This window comes from Odocoileus virginianus, chromosome 17, assembly GCF_023699985.2.
Source record: "Odocoileus virginianus isolate 20LAN1187 ecotype Illinois chromosome 17, Ovbor_1.2, whole genome shotgun sequence".
In the NCBI taxonomy this organism is placed as follows: Eukaryota; Metazoa; Chordata; class Mammalia; order Artiodactyla; family Cervidae; genus Odocoileus; species Odocoileus virginianus.
In genome coordinates, this window is record NC_069690.1 from 11964045 (window position 1) to 11983582 (window position 19538).

A 19538-nucleotide genomic window follows, 5' to 3' on the forward strand; every position below is an offset into this window, starting at 1 on the left:
GCATTTGGCTGCCATTTAAATGGTTGAGTCAATAGTTCAGTAAAATCATGTGCTTAGAGCTTTGTGTCTACATGCAGATAATACTTGGTGGGCAGCAGACAAATGGTGGGATGGTCAGTACCTCTCTGCAGTGGGGGTGGAGTGAAACTTGTGAATTTTCTACCACTTAATCAGATTTCTAATCAGATTTCAAGTGGGCAACAGCAGAAGCTTAGTGAGATTTTAACTTTTGTAGTTGGTATTTTTTTGAGCCACCCCCTGAGTTGTCTTTTCAAATCAAAGTGTTGTACAGGGACTGAGGCAGAGATAAAATGAGTAATTCCTTTCTGACCCTTGTCTGCTTTCATCCTGGAATCCATAAAAAAATGACTAGTAAGAGTTCTCCCACAGCCCTTGGCTCTGAGCCCAATCCTCTTTTCACCACCTGTTGCAGCGAAGTTTTCTCCTGAGATTCCTAAATTAAGCAAGGGCTGGTTTTGTTTTAATCTTTGCCCTTGGAGCAACACAGGAGTGCTTGCTGAGTGAGTACACCAGCCACATTCATGGCTTATTCCGTTGGTTCAGTGGTGGGGTTCCAGCAGAGATGTTTTCTCTTTGAAAGGCTGGCTATATAAAGAATGCAGAAGTGAGGCAGTATTCAGTGTTTTGATGGAATATCCTTAGTGGTCAGCAGAGTGACTTCTACCTTGAGCAGAACCAACAACCTAAGGAGAGACAAGGGAGGACACAGTGAAGGCTGTTTCAGAACACATACCCTGGCCTAATACTGGACTGCTTGCCATCCAAGCCAGGCTCCTCATCTGTCTCGGTATATCCTATAAAATGACTGTTAATAGGTTCTATCTCATAGGGCTCTTGTGCACATTAATATATTTGAGGTGCTTAAAATATATTTTACTATGCCCGTCACAGCAGGCGCTCAATAAATGTTAGCTATTGCTTTAGTATTTCGCGTACACCGTGGTATATATTTGCTCCAGTAGGAGTAGGGGGGCTTAGCGAAGTTGTAGACTGTAGGTCATTAGGGATACAATCCCCTCCACCCCAATACACGTGTACTTGGGAGTGTTTGTATTTTTAACCATGAGTTCTCCAAGGTTAGAAACGCCAAGAGATCAGGCAGGGTTGAAAGCCCGTCCCAAGGTCACCCAGCGTTGACCGCTGAGACGCTCAACCTTCTCTGAGCTGAACCGTTCCCATCAGCCACCGGCTGGTTGAGGAAGGCGGTAGCGTCACCTTAAGTGCCCCGTAATTTCTCTTCCTGGCCTTTGGGTCAGGATAGGCAAGGCGGACAGAGCAAGAGGCGAGTACGCGAGTCCTCAGGCCTGGTGCGAGTCCGCGCCGAGCCTCGTTCTCCAAGGCTAAGAGCTCACAGCAGGGAAGCTGAACTACCAACTCCCGGGACCCTTCCGCCCAGTCCCGCGAGAAGCGGTTTCCTCTGGGCGGGGACAAGGCGAGGGCCGGAAGGGGCGGGGCGGGGACCAGGCGAGGGCCGGAAGGGGCGGGGCAGTGCTTGAGGGGACGGGGCGGGGTCGGGGACAGGGCGAGGGCCGGATGGGGCGGGGCCGTGCCCGCGCGGCAGGGGCGGGGCGGGGCGGGGCGGGGCGGGGCCGCCGGCCAGCATCGTCCTCCAGCCGGGATGTGGCCGATCGCCGAGGAGCGGAGGGTGGAGCAGGGGGCGGAGGCCGGCCAGAGTGGAGGCAGGTCCTGGCGTACCTCTGACGCGGGCAGGTCGACGGCAGGCGCCGCGGGGGTGACAAGAGAGCGGCCGGCCCCCTATGACCTAGGGCGGAGCTCGGCGATCCAAGTGCTCTGCTCCCAGAGCGAAGTGGGCGGGCGACTCGGGACCCTGGCCAGAGCCGGCATGGAGCGGTGGCGTGACCGGCTGGCACTGGTGACGGGAGCCTCGGGGGGCATCGGCGCGGCCGTGGCCCGGGCCCTGGTCCAGCAGGGTCTGAAGGTGGTGGGTTGTGCCCGCACCGTGGGCAACATCGAGGTAAGGCCCTGCTGGGGAGCGAGTGGCTCCGGGTGGCGTCGTTTCCGCCGGGCTTGGGTCCAGGTGGGGGATGGGGAGCGGTCGGAGCCAAGGTGTCACGCTGCCCTCTTGCCCGCCACCCCAGGGCCACTTGCAGCGGGCTCAGGGGCCAGAGAGGTGGACGCCTAGTTGGTGGAGGAGGCTTTTGGATCCCTCAGGGCAGGACTCGATCTTTGCTTTTTAAAGTCTTGTCCGTTAGGGAGCTTTTTTCCTGACAGCCTCTGCTCTAGTATACCAATTCTCTGAGTCCCTGGCATCTTTTCTCTTGCTTCCCTACCTGCCTGCTCAGGTTGGCTGAGAAAAGGAGAAGCCAGGGAAAAGGGAAGAAAGCTTTCTGGCCTCAGTGGCTAAGCTGGCTACTGGATTGCTTCCTCTGGTTCCCAGACCTAGCCCACAAAGTCAAACAAAGCGAGCAGGAGCTAGAGGACTTGATCCTGCTCATTTTTCACCCAGGACTGAGAGTGGGGTTGGAGTGGGAGTGGAGCTTTTCTGAAAAGGCTCAGCTCCACCTTCCCCTGAAGGTGAGGGTTAACCCCTCCTCGATGGACATGAGGGACAATTGGGACGTATATATAAACTAGACCTTTTTTTCAGTTTCACTGTCACAGGTGGGAATGAGCAGGTAAACTAGGGCATTGAACCTGTGCGCTCTGGGGGACAAAGCAATGTGGAACTGAACCCCTTGGTTTTTCTCTTAATGTGGGTTGGGAGCCCCAAGGGTTGTGAGCAACAAGAGCTCAGAGAAAAAGGAAATGAAGTTGGCTGTGTTGGAGCAGGGAGGAAGAAGGATGAGCAGTTTCCATCTTAGGAGCACTTTGGATTTACCCCTGGCAGGACCCCCCATCAGGGTTTAGGCTGGTGCTGAGCTTGACCTCCACCCTTGCTCAAAGTCCCCGGGGCAGGGAGAGGGCGAGGAGGCCTTGGGTGGGGCCGAGCAGGAAGGTACCGGAGGGAGGCCTGTCCCCTCCCCTGCTGCCGACCAAAGGTACGCTTTATGGCTCCTAGATGGTCCCAAGGTCACCTGGCTATACCCTTGCCCCACACTGCCCCTCCCTTTCTCCTATTCTGAGGTGCCCAGGGCCTGCCTCCACTCCGGAGCCTAGAGGATCAGACCAGGGATTAGGCCACTTGATTCTCTGATTCTAAAGCCACTCTTGCCTTCTCTTCCTGCTCCCACCCCCACCACAAACCAGCCAGGAAAAGGGTCCCTGAACCCTGAGGAGAGCCCCCGACTGGTCCCTCGCCCCCCAGGAGGACTCCTTTAATGAGGAGGGATGGCTCAGCTGTGAGGGGACTGACAGGATTTCAGGTCCTTTTTGAGGCTAGATGCGGACAGGTAGGGCAACGAGAAGACAGCGACAGAGACATGTATTATCTGTCCCTCCATTGTGGCTTTGCTGCAGGGCTTTGAGTCTGGAGGAGGAATGAAGTTGTGTGCCAGGAGAGGGAAGAATTCCAGGCTGTTTTGCCTACCATCTGCTTTTCTTGATTGGTTGATGGATTCATTCATTGATACTCAAACAGAATTTGATTTCCGATCTCCTACAATGAGAAGCCCTGTTTCCCGAGGGGGTCGTTGAGTAGGTGAAATTGGGGGAAGGGGGACTTCTGAGTCCCAGAGGACTGTACCGCTTAAACTCATGGAAAGCTAAAGCAGAAAAGAATTTCCTAGGTCACCTGACCGAGTCCTTGATTCCCAGCTTGGTTTAGGGGTAGGATGGCGTTCCAGGACAGGAGAACAAGCTGGCCCTCTTCTAGGGCTCCTTGCCCTGGCACCCCTGGCCCACCCACACGTGTCCATAGTCACCTTGAGGAGGCTCAGGTGCCGGGTCACTGGCCTCCAAAGCGACCACAGCTGGTTTTCTTCCTGCTTCTGAATGGCCGCTCACCTCAGCCGTCTCTCAGTGGCCTTCCTCTCTCAGGGATCCTTAGTGTCTTGAGGGCCCTGGCAGTGCCCAGGGGATGCCCAGTGTCACCTGCTGCCTGACTTGGCTCACAGTCTCCAGAGAAACTGGGGTGGAGGGTGGTGTCCCGTGGGACTTTCTGACCATGTCTATAGGCAGGGCGAGGGGAGACCGGCCACTGAGCTCAACTGAAAAGTGAGAAGTCTGTGTGAGGGTTCTGAGCCAGCTGGCTGCAGCTTGTGGAGGGACAGCGGTCATTTAGATACAAGCCCTCCTGAGAGGGGTTGGGAGAGTGATGGGAGAGAAGTGAATCGAGGTCCTGGTGACTCGGCGCTGGTGCAAGAGACATGGGGTGGAGGGCGGCTATGAGCGGAGGTGTGTTCCTGATGGGAAAGAGTCAGAAAAGAGGCTTCGCTCCATTCCCAGGATCCCCAGGCCCCTTCTCTGACCCCCCACCTCACCCCAGAGCCCCAGAAACTTCTCCCTTCTTGAACGGAAGACTGGAGTTTATTTGGGAGGCTCCTCCACTGATGATCTCAGCCTCCCCCACCCTCGCTTGGGACTGCTGTCACCTCTGGACTTTGACCCAAGAGGTCAGGCTGTGGGGACAGGCCCAGGTGCCACCAGAGGCGCCAGCTCTGTGAGCGGTGACAGCGGCGGGAGGTGGGGTCTGAGGGCGCGGGGTGGGTTGTGTGTGGAGTGAGCAGCTCATCCCAGTTAGACCCCTGTTGGGTTTCATAGGAGCTGGCTGCCGAATGTAAGAGTGCAGGCTACCCCGGGACTTTGATCCCCTACAGATGTGACCTGTCGAACGAGGAGGACATCCTCTCCATGTTCTCGGCGGTCCGCTCTCAGCACAGTGGCGTGGACATCTGCATCAACAACGCCGGCCTGGCCCGGCCTGACACCCTGCTTTCAGGCAGCACCAGCGGCTGGAAGGAAATGTTCAACGTAAGGGTGGGGGGCGGGGGTCTGTGGGGGGGACGCAGGTCACAGCTGCCGGGAGGAAAGCAGGAAGATAGACATCTATGGCCAGGAGGAAAGCAGGAAAATAAACTTCTAGGGAGAGGAGGCTTCAGGTTTCTACCTGAAGCACTTTGAGTCTCCCCTACTTCTCCTCCCCAGAGGGAGAGGGAGTGGAGGAATGGCCAAATCTTTTCCATTCTTCTTTCCTCTGAGCCCCTGGGGGCAGTGTTTATAAGCTGGTTTCCTTCTGTTGGAAGGGAGATTGGTAGGAAAGGAAACTGCCTTTGGTCAGATGTCCCCAGGTGTCAGTTTTGTGCTTGGGACATGGTATTATGGGAAGAAAAGGAATCCAGAGGCAGGAGATGATGAAGATGATGGTCTCATTCAGCCCCTCCAGTAAGCATGTGGCTTCGGGCAGGTGTCACCCTCTCTGAGCTTCAGTCTTCTCACCTGTTAATTGGGATGAACTGCACCTAGGCCATCAATGTCTGGGATCACAAATTCCAGTGTCCCCTGAGGCCAGGTAGGAACCCAAAGAGTGGGCGGGTCACACGGGGAAGCACTTGGCCTTGGAGGGGGCCCCTGCTGCATTCCGAGCAAGCGCGGGCTGGTGTGGCCAGATCGTGTGACTTCTCTGAGAGCAGCGGGGGGCATCGATTTCCGTGGAGACCCCCACCCACCCCATTCACCAAAACCTCAGCTCCAGGAATGCAAGGACTTTTGTCTATTTTATTCTGTCATAGCCTCAGCCTGTAGACACTCCATAGATATTTTTTGAATGAATGAAACCTTCTAATACAGATTGGAAATTAATTTTAGAATGTTTTAAAACCACGTGTAGACCAAGCACAGGCTTCAGGGCATGGGTTTTCAACCTCTAGATTGTAATATGGGGCAATACCTTCAGGGTATGAAACTAATTCTGAGAAGTGGAAAGCAGTGTGTAAATGGAATGTTTCTATCTCCCCCCAAGAGCTTTTCATATGTGCTCACAGTAGCACCTGACAGGTGCTTGGGCCCAGAAATGAGCAACGAACATTGAAACATTGAACAGGGATATGCAGCCCTGCCATTGCTCTCAGAGAACCTTCTGGCAGATCCAAGTTGTGGACCTCACCTGCAGTCAGGGCGTCTCTAAACCTAGACCTCAGCTTGCCCGACTGTAAAGCGAGGCACGTACATGAAATCCCTAAGACCCATTTCAGCTGGAACATTATGTCATTCTCTTAGGCTTGTCTTATGAGGCATCTCCCAAGAGAACCACGTCAGTGATCACAGAGGGAACCTTTGACCCCCAGATCTAGGAGGTTCGCTCCCCTGGCCCGAGGCAATCTTTCTCGTAGTTTCTCCTCCTTCATCCCTCCGTCCCCAGAAGCTGAGTTCTCTGCCCCACAAACCTGCATTGTTAAGAGGACCAAAAGCAGGGCTGGAAACCACCTGTGTCCTGCAGTGAACGCCGGGCCAGCTTCACACTGGGAGTGTTCTGTCCCCAATGCCTGGTGCTGACACCTGATAAAGAGAAACATCTGACTTCCCAGCTGGTCTCCTCTCTTCCCCAGAGGAGAGAGTGAAGGCCTGCTGAAAGTTTTATATCTGCTTGTCCTCCTGGGCCAGCCTAAGCGGTGGGGCTGGGCGGGCGCTTTAGAGCAGAGATGCTTCCGTCGGGTGTCTGTTCCCCGCAGGCTGGGGTCTGGGGGTCACCTCTGCCAGAGGAGCAGGAGTGGGCGGGGTCCACGGAAGGCAGGAAGCCTTCATGCCCTTGGGAGGCCCCTTGCCACGCAGTGACATGTGACCGCACCCCCAGTCTGTAAATGGGATGGAGGTTGGAAGGCGTGGAAGGATGGAGGGCCAGCCTTCTCTTGTCCACTCTAGTCTCGAGGGAGGGACAGGAAAGGCATAGAGAGCAGCGGGGTGAAAGGCTGAGCGCGGTGCCGAGGAGAGAGATTTTTAAAGGAAGGATTTTAGGCTGTTTCAGAGCGAGGAGAGCCAGTGACTCTGTCCCAGAGAAGAGCAGGGCATTTGGGGAAGAAAAGGGGGTGAATTCTCTGAGGCAGAGGAGACAGCCAAGACAGGGAGCGCTCCTGGGTCCTGGGTGGGTTCTGGGGAAGGGGTGGTGTCTGTTCCCGAATACACTTGAGGAACTTGAGGGCATCACCCAGCGAGGGAGCCGCCTCTGCTGTCCTCTGGGGCTGGTGGCTGGACGGGGAGGGCACGTGAGGCCCGCAGCCCTGGCCTGTCCTTGGTCTCAGGTAGGACCCGGGCCCTGTTTGGGGTGCCCCCCCCTCGGGGTGCTCTGGGCTCCATCACCTGCTCAGACGGGCCCAAAGATGCAGATGCGCATTGCCCCCCACCCCGGCCCGCAGGTGAACGTGCTGGCCCTCAGCATCTGCACGCGGGAAGCCTTCCAGTCTATGAGGGAGCGGAAGGTGGATGATGGACACATCATCAACATCAACAGGTGAGGCGGGTGGGGGCTGGGGCTCAGGCTGCCCCCCACCCTCCCAGCAGAGTGACCTGCCGCGGCTCCTTTGACCTCTTTGTACCTCAGTGTCCCCGGGGTGGTAGAATAGGGATTTCACCCCCAGTTAACACCCAGATGGCACAACCGGGGCAGCAGGGAAGAATGTTACTGTGGTTTAGTTGCTCAGTCGTGTCTGACTCTTTTGCGACCCCCATGGACTATAGCCCGCCAGGCTCCTCTGTTCATGGGATTCTCCAGGCAAGAAAACTGGAGTGGGCTGCCATGCCCTCCTCCAGCAGGGGACGAAGAGTACGTGCAAACGCCAGCCCTTCGTTGGCTGGAAGGGGTAGCTTGGCCCCTTGGCGGCTGAGGCCTGGGGGGCCTCCCAGGACCGGGGTTCCCCGTTCCTCAGGCCGCAGCAGGAACCTCACCCTGTGGCTCAGGGTCTGTCTGGGGGCGCCCTCGGAGACATGGCCTCCGTGCCCTAGACCCTCGTGAGGACCCTCTCAGTGAACCACGCGGGTGAAAGGGAGAACGCTTTGACCGCCTGCGTGGACTGAAGAGAGAATCCCGGGGTCCACGGAGGGAGGCCTTGGAGGAGGAGGGGGCCCGGAGGAGCCGTTGATGTGGATGAGCCGGATGCGCGGCGGGGGCAGCAGGCCTGGCATCACTCTCTCCTTCCCCTTCCCTCCCTCCGCCCAGCATGAGTGGCCACCGGGTGCCTCCCCCGGCCGAGACCCATTTCTACAGCGCTACCAAGTACGCCGTCACCGCGCTGACGGAGGGGCTGAGGCAAGAGCTCCGGGAGGCCCAGAGCCACATCCGAGCCACGGTGAGGGGCGCCCTGACCCCGGCCCCTCCCCGCCGCACACACTCGCGGCCCGGTGCGCCGCTGAGAGCCCGGCGTCCGTCCTGGGCACAGTCCCCGCGTGTCTCTGCTTTTGAGGCGGGAGAGGGGCTGACTTGATCCTAGGAGGAGGGGGCCGGGGCGGAGGGGCGAGGCTGAGGGAGCACAAGGGACCGAGGGAAGCCACGGCCGGAAAGCAGGACTGGGGCTCTCCCCGGGACGGCTGCCTGAGCTTGCGTGGCTTGCTCAGCCTTTCCACGCCTCAGTCTTCCCAGCTTTAAGATGGAGATGAGAACACCTAGCAGGTTATGAGGGTTTAAGGGAAGCCACTTTGTAAAGCTGACCTGGCTTTTAGTAACGGCTCTGTAGCTGGTAGGAATCATTCTGATGACCCCCCCGTGGCAGCTCTGGAGGGCGGAGGTGGCCGCTGGACCTCGGGTGGCCGTCCCTGTGAGGCTGGGGCCCTGTGGCCTCCGTCCTTTCCCTCCCAGCCCCCCGCCCCGGGCCTGACCTCTGGCCCCGGGGCTCAGCTCCTGAGCAGGCTGTCTCTGTTGGCACAGTGCATTTCTCCAGGAGTGGTGGAGACACAGTTCGCCTTCAAACTCCACGACAAGGACCCCGAGAAGGCAGCCGCCACCTATGGACACATGAAGGTGGGGCCCAGTGAAGCCACCCACTCCCTAAATGAAGGCAGAGGAGCCCTGGCCTTCAGACCTCGCCCTTCCAGCCAGCCCATCGCCTCTCCTGGAGGGTGGGGTGGGGGAACGTGGATGCTGGAGAGGACCTCCCTAGTGGGGGGAGGACCTCCTTGGTGGGGGGAGGACTCGGATCCATTCTGTCCTCACCTCACCCCTTTCCCCCGGTGCTCCCAGTGTCTCAAACCTGAGGACGTGGCCGAGGCTGTCATCTATGTCCTCAGCATGCCCCCACATGTTCAGGTGAGTCTGGCCTTGGCTGTCTGTCCCCTGGAGGAGCCCAGCCAGCCCAGCGGCGGAGAGTGGGGAGGCCTTAAGAGGGTGGGGAGAGCATGCCAGCTTCCTCAAGCCTTGTACCTTCTGCAGATCGGAGACATCCAGATGAGGCCCACGGAGCAAGTGACCTAGTGCCCTGTGGGGAGCTCCTCCCTGCAACCCCTCACAGCTGGGCAACTGCCCCTGGACTGGGGGTGTTGATTTCTGAACCCCTGGATTCCACTTCCTTTCCCCACCCCCACCAGGGGCTAGAAAAGTTGAGGTTTTTATATGTCAACTTGTTTCCACCATGAATGGGTGGGGGGAGAGGAGGTGGTGTCCCCTGATTGTTTTACCTGCTCCTTCTTTCTTGGTCCCCTTCTTGGGCTCCCTGGCCTTTGTCTGCTGCCCTTGCCTTCTTCCCTTTGGCCTGGGGAAGGGACTGTGGCCAAAAGTGGGGCTTTCCCCTATCTTCCTGAACCCCACTTCCACCATCCCTTGAGGATGAGGCGGCGGAGAGAAGCCCTCACCTTCCATCTGAATGCTTATCAGGGCTCCAGGCTTCCTTCTCTCCCTCCCCCACTGTCCCTTCTTTGCCCCATCTCAGTTCTCTAGTCCCACTGCGGCTTCTCCACCCCTGGTGGGGTCCTCACTCGACTCTGACTATGGCAGCAGAATACCAGGGCCTGCCTCCCATGTGGGTTTCACTGTGATCATTAAAAAAAGGAAAATTGCATTAAAAAATCTTGGCTGCAGGAGTGTCTTTCAGTTCTTCCCCCTTCCTGTGATGAGGAATGATTGTGTCTCAGAGTTTCTTGCCCGAGAGAGGGAGGGTGGGTGGATTGGGGACATCCTTCCTGGAGTGTTAATTACCTTTTGGTTGGGTCTGGAAAATGGGTAGGAATTTCCGGCCAGAAAAAGAGGACAGCAGGGCGCGCCAGGCAGGGGGGCCTCGAAGAGCATGCAGTGCTGGAATAGCACAGAACTTGGTGCAGGATTTACGGTGAGGCTGAAAAAGTAGCTCCTGCCTGGATCCCGGGGTCGGGGGCGGGGTCTGATTCCTGAGCAAGGAGTCTGGCCCTTAACCTGTGGGGCCTAGAGCATCAGCTGGTTTGTCAGTAGGCCAGACCTGTCACTCAGAGAATCAGGGCCATGGGATCGGAAGTCATCGGTGGGGTTTCTGCTGACCGGTGCTAAGGTTTGACAGGCAGTGGAGGTGTCGCGGAGAGGTTGGATGCAGAAGCAGCTCCGGAGGAATACTGCCAGCACCCTGTGGCGGAGGGCGTCACCACGCCCAGCCAGGTTGGAGAGGAAACCCAACACATCGCCTTTAAGTGTCCTTTGCTGGCGCCGGGCTGAAAGGTCCTCCAGTCTCCCGGGGCCTTGGACGGTGCACGACGCCGCCCGGCCTGCCGTCGGGTCAGTTCAGCGGCGAGCACCCCCTCGCCCCGGCGCCTCGGCGGTGGATGGTGGTCGCTCTGCCTGCCCTGAAGGGGGCGCTGTAGAGACGGCCTGGCCGCCGCACATGCGCCTTGCGGCTCCCGGGCGGGGGCGGGGCGTCGGGACGCGGAAGCGGAGCGGCTCACGTGGGGGACGGCGCCGGCGAGAGTGACTGCCCCTGGGGACGCAGCCCGGGCATCGACCATGGCGCTGGCCCCGGCCGCCGGGGCCGCGACCTGGCGCTGCTGCGGCCACTTCACGCGTCCTTTCTCCCAAGCGACGCGGCGCGGGGCGCGGCCAGGCGGGGAGGAGCTCGGCCGCCTGCTCCTGGATGACCTGGGGTCGGTGCCGCGGCCGGCCGGGGGCCTGGAGCTTCTGTTTGGCCTGTCCCCGTGCCTCCTGGCGCTGCGGGCCGCCCGCCGCCGTGTCGCCCGGCTCCTAATCCAGGCCGGCAGGTCCGGGCTGGAGGGGCAGCGGGCTGAGCTGCTGCGCGCGGCCGAGGCGCGGACCATCCCGGTGTTGCGGCCCCGGCGGCGGGAGTTGGACGTCCTGTGCCGCCACCAGGTTCACCAGGGCGTCTGCATGGAAGTGAGCCCCCTGAGGCCCCGGCCCTGGGCCGAGGCCGAGGCCGAGAAGGCCCGACCAGGAGACGACCCCCAGCAGCTGTGGCTCGTCCTAGAGGGGCTGCAGGATCCCCGGAATCTTGGGGCCGTGCTGCGCTCCGCTCACTTCCTCGGAGTGGATAAGGTCATCACCAGCCGGAGAAACAGGCACGGACGCCCCTTATTCCCCGTGCGTCCCCATCTGGAGGCACAGCCGAGTTCCTAAGCACCTTGACCCTTGGGTGGTCCCTCAACCAGGCCTCCCCGACGCCAGAATTCTTACCCCCTAACTCGTGGGGTATGGGGGAGGGCACAGCACCGGGCCTGAGGTTACCCGGCTTCATATGGTGGCATGGGGAAACCTTGCAGCTGCCCGCTCACTCCAGTAGTCAGCAAGGCCAGCGCCGGGGCTATGGAGGTGATGGACGTGTTCTCCACTGATGACCTGGCCGGTTTTTTACAGGTAATGGCGAGGGGGAAGCGGGGGTGTGTCAGTAAAGGAGAAGAAATGAGCCAAGCTCAGTCTCTCCAAGGGCCTCCCGGCCAGCAGCTGAGGGAGGAAAGGGAGGGGGTGGGGGGTGTGTTGGTATCCCTTCCTTGTTTGTTTAGTCACTAAGTCTTGACCACTCTGCGACCTCACGGACTGCAGCACGCCAGGCTTCCCTGTCCAAAGTATTGTGGCCATTGGAGCTTCAGCATTAGTCCTTCCAGTGAATATTTAGGATTGGTTTCCTTTGGGATGGACTGGTTTGATCTCCTTGCAGTCCAAGGGACTCTCAAGAGTCTTCTCCAGCCCCACAATTTGAAGGCATTAAGTTTTCGGAGCTCAGCCTTCTTTATGGTCCAACTCTCACATCCATACATGACTACTGGAAAAACTGTAGCTTTGGCTATATGGACCTTTGTTGGCAAAGTGATGTCTCTGCTTTTTAATACGCTGTCTAGGTTGGTCATAGCTTTTCTTCCAAGGAGCAAGCATCTTTTAATTTCATAGTTAAAGTCAACATTTGCAGTGATTTTGGAGCCTCCAAAATAAAACCTGTCACTGTTTCCACTTTTCCCCCTTCTATTTGTCAGGATGTAATGAGCCCAGATGCCATGATCTTGGTTTTTTGAATGTTGAGTCTTAAGCCAGCTTTTTCACTCTTTCACCCTCCTCAAGAAGCTCTTTAGTTCCTCTTAGTTTCTGCCATTAGAGTGGTATCATCTGCATATCTGAGGTTGATGATATTTCTCCTGGCAGTCTTGATTCCAGCCTGTGATTCATCCAGCCATCTAAATCGCTTTGAGGAGAGAAGGATCTGGAGTTCTAAAAAGCGTACCTGGAGCAGAATCTGATGTTAGGGACTCACTGCACTCCTTTCAGAGGCACACCTGTTGCTCCTCATGCAGGTTACTCAGTGCTTCACTGGCTAGGGCTTCCTGAGAGCTAGTTGGTACAGAATCTGCCTGCAATGCAGGAGACCTCGGTTCAATTCCTGGGTCGGGAAGATCCGCTGAAGAAGGGATAGGCTACCCATTCCAGTATTCTGTCCTGGAGAATTCCATGGACTATGGGTCCATGGAGTCGCAAAGAGTCGACATGACTGAGTGACTTTCAGTTCACTGCCTAGTAAGTAAAATGTTGGTTGCTCAGTATGTCCAACTCTTTGGGACCCCATGGACTGTAGCCCACCAGGCTCCTCTGTCCCTGGAATTCTTCAGGCAAGAATAATGGAGTGGGTAGCCATTCCTTTCTCCAGGGGATCTTCTCAACCCAGGGGATCAAACCCAGGGTTCCTGCTTTGCAGGCAGGTTCTTTACCATCTGAGCTGCCAGGGAAGCCCATCTAGTAAGTAGGTCTTCAATAAATGTTCACTCGTGAGAAACCAGTGTGTCCTGCTTCCTCCTGTAGGGAAGCAGTTTGAAAGGCTCTTTGGACAAGGACTGATCTATCCTTTTCCCCTGGTCCCTCCCACCACGAAGAAACAAAACAAACCCCTCAAGCCACTACCACCAGCAACATCATCACCACCAAAAAAACCCACTTTGATGTTTACGAAGGAAGGGGCTGCTGCCGCCGCTGCTAAGTCGCTTCAGTCGTGCCTGGCTCTGTGCAACCTTAGCAAAATCCCTGGTCCAGCGGCATTTGTCTCCCGCTGCGCCTCCCTTGCTGGACACAAGGGGGCAGTATTGCCCTTTACTTAGCAGTTTCCCTGACCATCCCCCAGGGCTCCTCAGTCCTTGGGTCCCTCTTCTGTACATACTCATTTCTTGTTTGTCACATGCAATCTGATGGTTTTAAATTGCCGTTTAGATACGAATGCCTCCCAAATACATATCCTTCTGGATTTTGCTCCTGAACCTCAGATTCACATATCTAGTTGCCTACTCAACAGCTCGTTTTTCTATCTAATGGGCGTTTCAAACAAGATTTCCAAATGGTCCTGTTCCTTTTGCAGATTTAGCCAGCTCTGCTGATGGCAGCTCCCCCTGCCTTCAGTTATTGAGGCCTTGGCATCCTCCTTGGTTCTTCCTGCTCTCTCTCCCCACATCCCACCTGTCTTACAAGGATGTGATTGTCCAGTCCTGCACATGCAGCTGACGACAAAGGTACAGGTAGTTCAGGTTTGCCCCAGAGATTAGAAAAGGATTTAAAATAAATGGATATTGTTAAGGCACCTCCTTTCATTTTTACCTTGACCTTATTTCCACATTCTGACCATTTCTGACCATCTCCACTGTTACCACTGTGGTCCAAGCCACCAGCATCTCTGCCTGTGTCACTGCAGAAACCTAACTGGTCTGCTTGTTTCTGCTCTCAACATAGACAGAGTGATTCTGTAGAGACGTAAGTCAGACCATGTCACAGCTTCTCCACCCAAAACCCTTCAAAGGTTTTGTCTCTCTCAGAGTGAAAGCCAAAGGCCTTCCAGTTGCCTTTGAGGTCCTACCTCCCGTGGCCTCTTTTTTCCTTTCCAGTCTCAGCGGCTCCCTTCCCACTGGCCACTTGGCTGTTCTCTGTTCGTCACACTTGCCTGGTAAGCACCCACCTCTTGGCCTTTGCAGTTGCTGATCTCTGCCTAGAGTATCTCCTCCCCCAGGTGTTTATGTGGTGCTCCCTCCCCTCACCTCCCGCAGGTCTACACTTCAGTGAGGCTTCCCTGATCACCCTACTGTGAGGCTGGGGTTTGGGCCTCTTTGGTTCATCACCTTATCCCCAGTGCCGAGCACAGAGCCTGTCCACTCTAGGTGCTTGATCACTACTGACTGAATCCAGCGGCTCAACGAGGGAATGACTAGATGGGCAAGGCCGGGCTCCTCCCGGCCAGTGCTCCACTGAAGGACTGATTTCTCCTCCCCACCTTTCAGGCCAGAGCCCGGCAGGGCTGGCTCGTGGCTGGCACGGTGGGCTGCCCGGGGCCTGAGATCACCCCGTCCTCCAAGATCCCCATCACTAGCTGCTTGGAGTTCTTATGGGACCGGCCGACCCTCCTCGTGCTGGGTAGGTAGATGTCCCTGCTGTTTGCCGAGATGCAAGCTTCCTGAGTGCCTTCCTGCCCAGCTGGGGCCTCTGTAACCCTCCGGCCCCCTGCTCTGCAGGGAACGAGGGCTCTGGTCTTTCCCGGGAAGTGCAGGCCTCCTGCCAGCTTCTCCTCACCATCCTGCCCGGCCGGCAGCTGCCTCCTGGACTCGAGTCCTTAAACGTCTCCGTGGCCGCAGGTGAGTTTCCTCTCCCCTTCCTTCTCTCCCTCTGATCACACGCATATAGCTGCTTCAATTCACCCTAGATACCTTTCTCAATTTTTCTGTCTGAATTGCTTATATGTGCCAAATGAGGAAAATGTCTACACCTTTTAAAAAATTAATTACTTTTGACTGCTCTGGGTCATCATTGCTGCCCAAGGGCTTTCTCTGGTAAAGGTGAGCAGGGGCCACTCTCTAGTTGCAGGCTTCTCATTGCAGTGGCTTCTCGTTTGTGTGCGTGGTGTATGGACTTTGTTGCCCTGCAGAGCATGTGGAATCTTCCCAAACCAGGGATGGAACCCATGTCCCCTGCATTGGCAGGCAGCTTCTTAACCACTGGACCACCAGGGGAGTCCCCTCCAGCCTCTTGAGGATGAAGTGAGGAAGGGCCTGGCCCATGGTCCCTCCTCTTTTCCATCTGTCTGTCTGTGCAGGAATCCTTCTTCACTCCATTTGCAGCCAGAGGAAGGGGTTCCCAGTGGAAGGAGACAGAGAGCAACTTCCCCAAGACCCCCAGCACCCCTCGGCCGCATCTGAAGCAGCCAGCGTGGCTCGGCACCCAGGACTGTCCTCAGGATCAGAAGAGAAGAGACAAGACGGGGGCTAACCGGGACTGTCCACGGTGTCTGCCAGGGAGCCTCTGCACCCACACCCTCTAATGTGCTGGAGTCTCTTGTCTTCTTATGAGTGTGCATCAGGCCTCTGTTTATAAACCGCTGTCCTGGGGAGCCAGGGGCTTTGTGGTAGAGACCACAGGAAGTTCAGTTTCCCATTTTTTTTTGGACTCGCGGTTGGAGAGGGCAGCCTGTTCATTTCTATGCTGCGCTGGGACCGAGGGTCTCTTTCTTCCCAGGTCCCAACTGGAAGTGAGAGGGCATTTTGGACGTCAGAAGGGAATCAGGCAACCCCATCCAGGGTCCTCTTCCTCTTGGACGGGTGTGAGAAGGCAGAAGGAAGCCCGGGGCACTCCTGTGAGCCAGATAGGTGCAAATCCAGGCTCAAACCCTGTGAGCACACGGCTTCATCTCTCTGTGTCTCATGGCCCTCGTCTGCGCCTCTCCCCCAGGGCTGTTTTGAGGATCCAGTAAGACATCACTTGATAACCGGCAGGCACCCCTTCTTTCTGGTTCCTCCACTAGGTGGCAGCCTTGCTCTTTGGTCCAGTCTCTTTGGGAAGCTTTCGCAGCCACCCGGGGTGGTTCCTGGCTGTGACCCACCCCAGAGAGGCAGGGGAAAGATTAGCAAATACCTACCAACTCACTGGCCCTCCAGCACCCGCCATGGGTGAGTCACCAGTTAGTCGGCCTCCATGGAAGGACCTGCTGAACCAGAGTTCTGGCCTTTGATTCTGGGAGGTGGTGAGGACCTTGCAGATCTGCCGTTTATTGTACAACCCAGATAGATTCGGTCCTCCTCTTCCAGGCTCCCATGAGTGGAGCAGAGGCCACTAGGATAAGTAGCTTAGAGCAGTCTTGGCTGCTCACTGGAACCATGTGGCAAGCTTTGAGAAGCAGCTGACACCCCTCTCAGCCTGATGGACTTGGTCAGCGTGCGGCATGAACATCCAACTTTTTTTAAAGGACTATCTGTCTGTTTTCTTTTTTGGCCGTGCTGGGTCTTTGCTGCTCGGGCTCTTTGGTTGGGGAGAGCAGAGGCTAATCTAGCTGCCCTGCCCGGGCTTCAGTGGTTGTACAAGCGCTCAGTGGCTGCAGCTCCCGGCTCTGAGCACAGGCTCAGATGCGATGAATGGACTTAGTTGCCCCATGGCATGTGGGGTCTTCCCGGATCAGGGATCGAACCCTCGTCCTCTGCATTGGCAGGTGGATTCTTTACCACTGAGACACCAGGGAAATTCCGAACATCGAATATTTAAAGCTCCCCCAGGTGGGTCTCAGCCCAGGCCAGGAACCATTGTTTCTACTGATGTTCTGGGCTGGGTAACTTGTGAAGGCCTGTCCTGTACATTGTAGGGTGTTTAGCAGCATCTCTGGCCTCTGCCTACAAGGTGACGGTAAGCACCCTCTCCCCCCTGAGTTGTGACAGCCGAAAACATCTTCAGGGGGATGGAATCAGCCCTTGAGCTGTGCTGCCTGGGAGCGTGGTCCTGATGCTGTGACCTCAGCCAGTTCCTCACCGGCCTGCTCCTCAGTGGGCGGGGGTATTCCTGCCTCCCTGGGTGGCGGGGAGGGGAGATGGGGGGAGAGGAACTCGGGGCCTTACAGGTTGTAGGTGCTTGGTAAGTAGTACTGCCCTGTTCTCTGTGGGATGGATTCATCTTGAATTCTAATGGTGATGCCAATTTAGAAAGACACTGAACTTCAATTTTAAAAAAGGCCAAAGATGGGACTTCCCTGGCGATCCAGTACTTAAGGCTGTGCTCCCAAGGCAGAGGGCCTGGGTTTGATCCCTAGTCACAGAACTAGATCCCAGGTGCCACGCCTAAAGATCCCATGTGCTGAAGCTAAGACCTGGTACAGCCAAAAAAAAAAAATTTTTTTTAAATAGTATAATTCCAGCTGATTTGGGTTGTTGAACGGCAGGAAACAACACGACATTGTCCCCGTGGGGTTTTCCGGCAAGGATCCTGGAGTGGGTGGCCGTGTCCTGCTCCAGGGGATTTTCCTGACCAGGGATTGAACCCGGGTCTCTGCATTGCAGGCAGACTGTCGTCTGAACCACTAGGGAATCCTCCAATTAAAAAGTAAATTATAAATAAAAGGGACAAAGATGGCTTTAAAGTCAGAGCTTTTCCTCTCAAAAAGGAGGAGGAACCCCTCCTTCATACACTCCATAGATCTCCACCACACAGGTTTCCCCTGAGCGCTGTCCCCTGACTGCCACACAGATGTGACCTCCATCCATCTCGGGTGTATGACACCACCTCCCGCATCACCTCTGCACTCTCGGCGAAGAGGCCAGTGTGTTTTTGTTTTTCTTATTTTTTTCTGGCTGTGCCACAAGGTAAGTGAGATCTTAGTTCCCCTACCAGGGATCAAGCCCATGCCTGCTGTAGTGGAAGTGCTGAGTCTTAACCTCTGCCCACCAGGGTGGTCCCCCTCACGTGGTTTTTGACTGTGGCTATGCCTTAGCATCATGGGGTCAGGGAATGGGAGGGTTAGTTGAATGGTCCAGGTATGCAGAGGTACCAGGCTCACTGAATCAGCATCTCTTGGGAAGAAGCCAGACACCAGCATTTTTTAAAAGAACTATCCAGCTGATGGCCAGTATACAGCCAGTTGGAGAATCACTGGCTGTCAAACTACCTCATCTGTCCAACTGCTTCCATACCGTTCATACCCATGCTTTTGAGTGCATATCTGAAAGTTTGGGCCAAGCAAGCTTTTACCTGTCCCCAAGGTTCTTCAGAAGATTCTGGATCCAGCCCTGACTCTGGCTTCCTCCCTGGGCGGTGTCTCGGTCTCCTCATGTGTACAATGGGGATAGTGCCATCTACACCTGCTCCAGCTACCCTCTCCCCAACAGGGAAGTTGTAAAGATTAAAAAGTGTTGTGTAAACTACACGACTGTGTGCCCAGGACTGGCACAGCATAATTCAAACCTGGATGTGAGGGTTCAGGTCAATGTGTTAACCCGAGTGGGCTTGTCAACCCGAAGGCACCCAGATACTTGGCCAAACATTATCCCGGGTGGTTCTGAGGGTATTTTTGGATGAGATTAGCATTGCTGGGCTGAGTAAAGCAGATGGCACTCGCCTATGTGGTGGGCCTTGTCCAATCCATTGAGGACCCCAGTAGAACAGAAAGGCTGACTCTTCCCCAAGTGAGAATATTCTGCCTGCCTTTTGGAAGTGAAACATGGCCTCTTCCTAGGTCTCAGGCCTGCTGGCCCTTAGATGGTTAAAATGTCATCAGCTCTCCTGGGGTTTCCAGCCCTACCCTGCAGAACTTGGGGCTTATCAGCCTCTGTAATCACATGACCCAACTCCTTATAACATATATAGTGTGTGTGTATATGTGGGTATGCATATGTGTGTGTGTGTGCACAAACATGCATGCATGCTTGGTCATGTCTGACTCTTTGCAACCCCGTGGACTAGCCCACCAGACTCCTCTGTCCATGGGATTTTTCAGGCAAGGATACTGGAGTGAGTAGTCATTTCCTTCTCCAGGGGATCTTCCTCACCCAGAGATCAAACCTGCATCTTATATCTCCTGCATTGGCAGATTCTTTACCACTGTACCCCTGGGAAGTCAAATATATATATATATATATATATATATATATATATAGAGAGAGAGAGAGAGAGAGAGAGAGAGAGAGGTTCTCCTTCTCTGGAGATCCCAGACTAATCGATCTGGTGGAAACAGGTTGAGGTGTCCTGGTGCTCCCCCCCATACTGGGGTACAGAGTTGAGCTGTGCTCTCCAGAACTAAAGCTAGCATGGAGCCTAGAAGTCGGGGTGGGTGTTCTTGGGGTCCAGAGCCCTCTCCTGCCCACCGACCCCTCTGTGGTGTCCGGACCCCTCTCTAACCTTGAGTCTGCTGTCCGTCAGCTTTCTGAGTCCCAGGGGTCTGGGTCACCCCCAGGGCCACTCCCTGGGGAAACAGCCAGGCCCAGGTGGCTCCTTCCTGCTTCATCCCTCCAGG

At 56.0% G+C, this 19538-nt stretch overlaps 2 protein-coding genes across 3 annotated transcripts; both read left to right on the forward strand.

Moving 5' to 3' along the window:
- The first annotated feature begins 1612 nt into the window (after nt 1–1612).
- Nucleotides 1613–9907, forward strand: DHRS11 (dehydrogenase/reductase 11). The gene is made up of 7 exons (XM_020875912.2): nt 1613–1996; nt 4681–4890; nt 7269–7363; nt 8069–8198; nt 8774–8866; nt 9086–9151; nt 9275–9907. The coding sequence occupies exons 1-7, from the start codon at nt 1640–1642 to the stop codon at nt 9314–9316; spliced, it is 993 nt and encodes a 330-aa protein (XP_020731571.1). The 5' UTR covers nt 1613–1639; the 3' UTR covers nt 9317–9907.
- An 820-nt stretch (nt 9908–10727) lies between these two features.
- MRM1 (mitochondrial rRNA methyltransferase 1) lies at nt 10728–15690 on the forward strand. Of its 2 annotated transcripts, XM_070478613.1 has the most exons (6): nt 10728–11373; nt 11575–11668; nt 14167–14225; nt 14557–14689; nt 14788–14907; nt 15366–15452. In XM_070478613.1, exons 1-5 carry the CDS (start codon nt 10808–10810, stop codon nt 14887–14889), a joined length of 954 nt encoding a protein of 317 aa, XP_070334714.1. In that variant the 5' UTR covers nt 10728–10807; the 3' UTR covers nt 14890–14907; nt 15366–15452. The 2 variants fall into 2 exon arrangements, with proteins under 2 accessions (XP_070334714.1, XP_020731579.2); XM_020875920.2 differs by lacking the exon at nt 14167–14225 and having other exon boundaries at nt 10729–11373; nt 15366–15690.
- The last annotated feature ends 3848 nt before the right edge of the window (nt 15691–19538 follow it).

Bases quoted from the DNA above. Each gene is read 5' to 3' on its own strand.
- DHRS11 (XM_020875912.2), top strand. From the start codon at position 1,640: ATGTGGCCGATCGCCGAGGAGCGGAGGGTGGAGCAGGGGGCGGAGGCC. The intron at 4,891-7,268 runs GTAAGGGTGGGG...CCCGGCCCGCAG, and splicing joins GCTGGAAGGAAATGTTCAAC to GTGAACGTGCTGGCCCTCAG. The intron at 8,199-8,773 runs GTGAGGGGCGCC...CTGTTGGCACAG, and splicing joins AGAGCCACATCCGAGCCACG to TGCATTTCTCCAGGAGTGGT.
- MRM1 (XM_020875920.2), top strand. From the start codon at position 10,808: ATGGCGCTGGCCCCGGCCGCCGGGGCCGCGACCTGGCGCTGCTGCGGC. The intron at 11,374-11,574 runs GCACGGACGCCC...GAAACCTTGCAG, and splicing joins ATCACCAGCCGGAGAAACAG to CTGCCCGCTCACTCCAGTAG. The intron at 11,669-14,556 runs GTAATGGCGAGG...CCCACCTTTCAG, and splicing joins ACCTGGCCGGTTTTTTACAG to GCCAGAGCCCGGCAGGGCTG.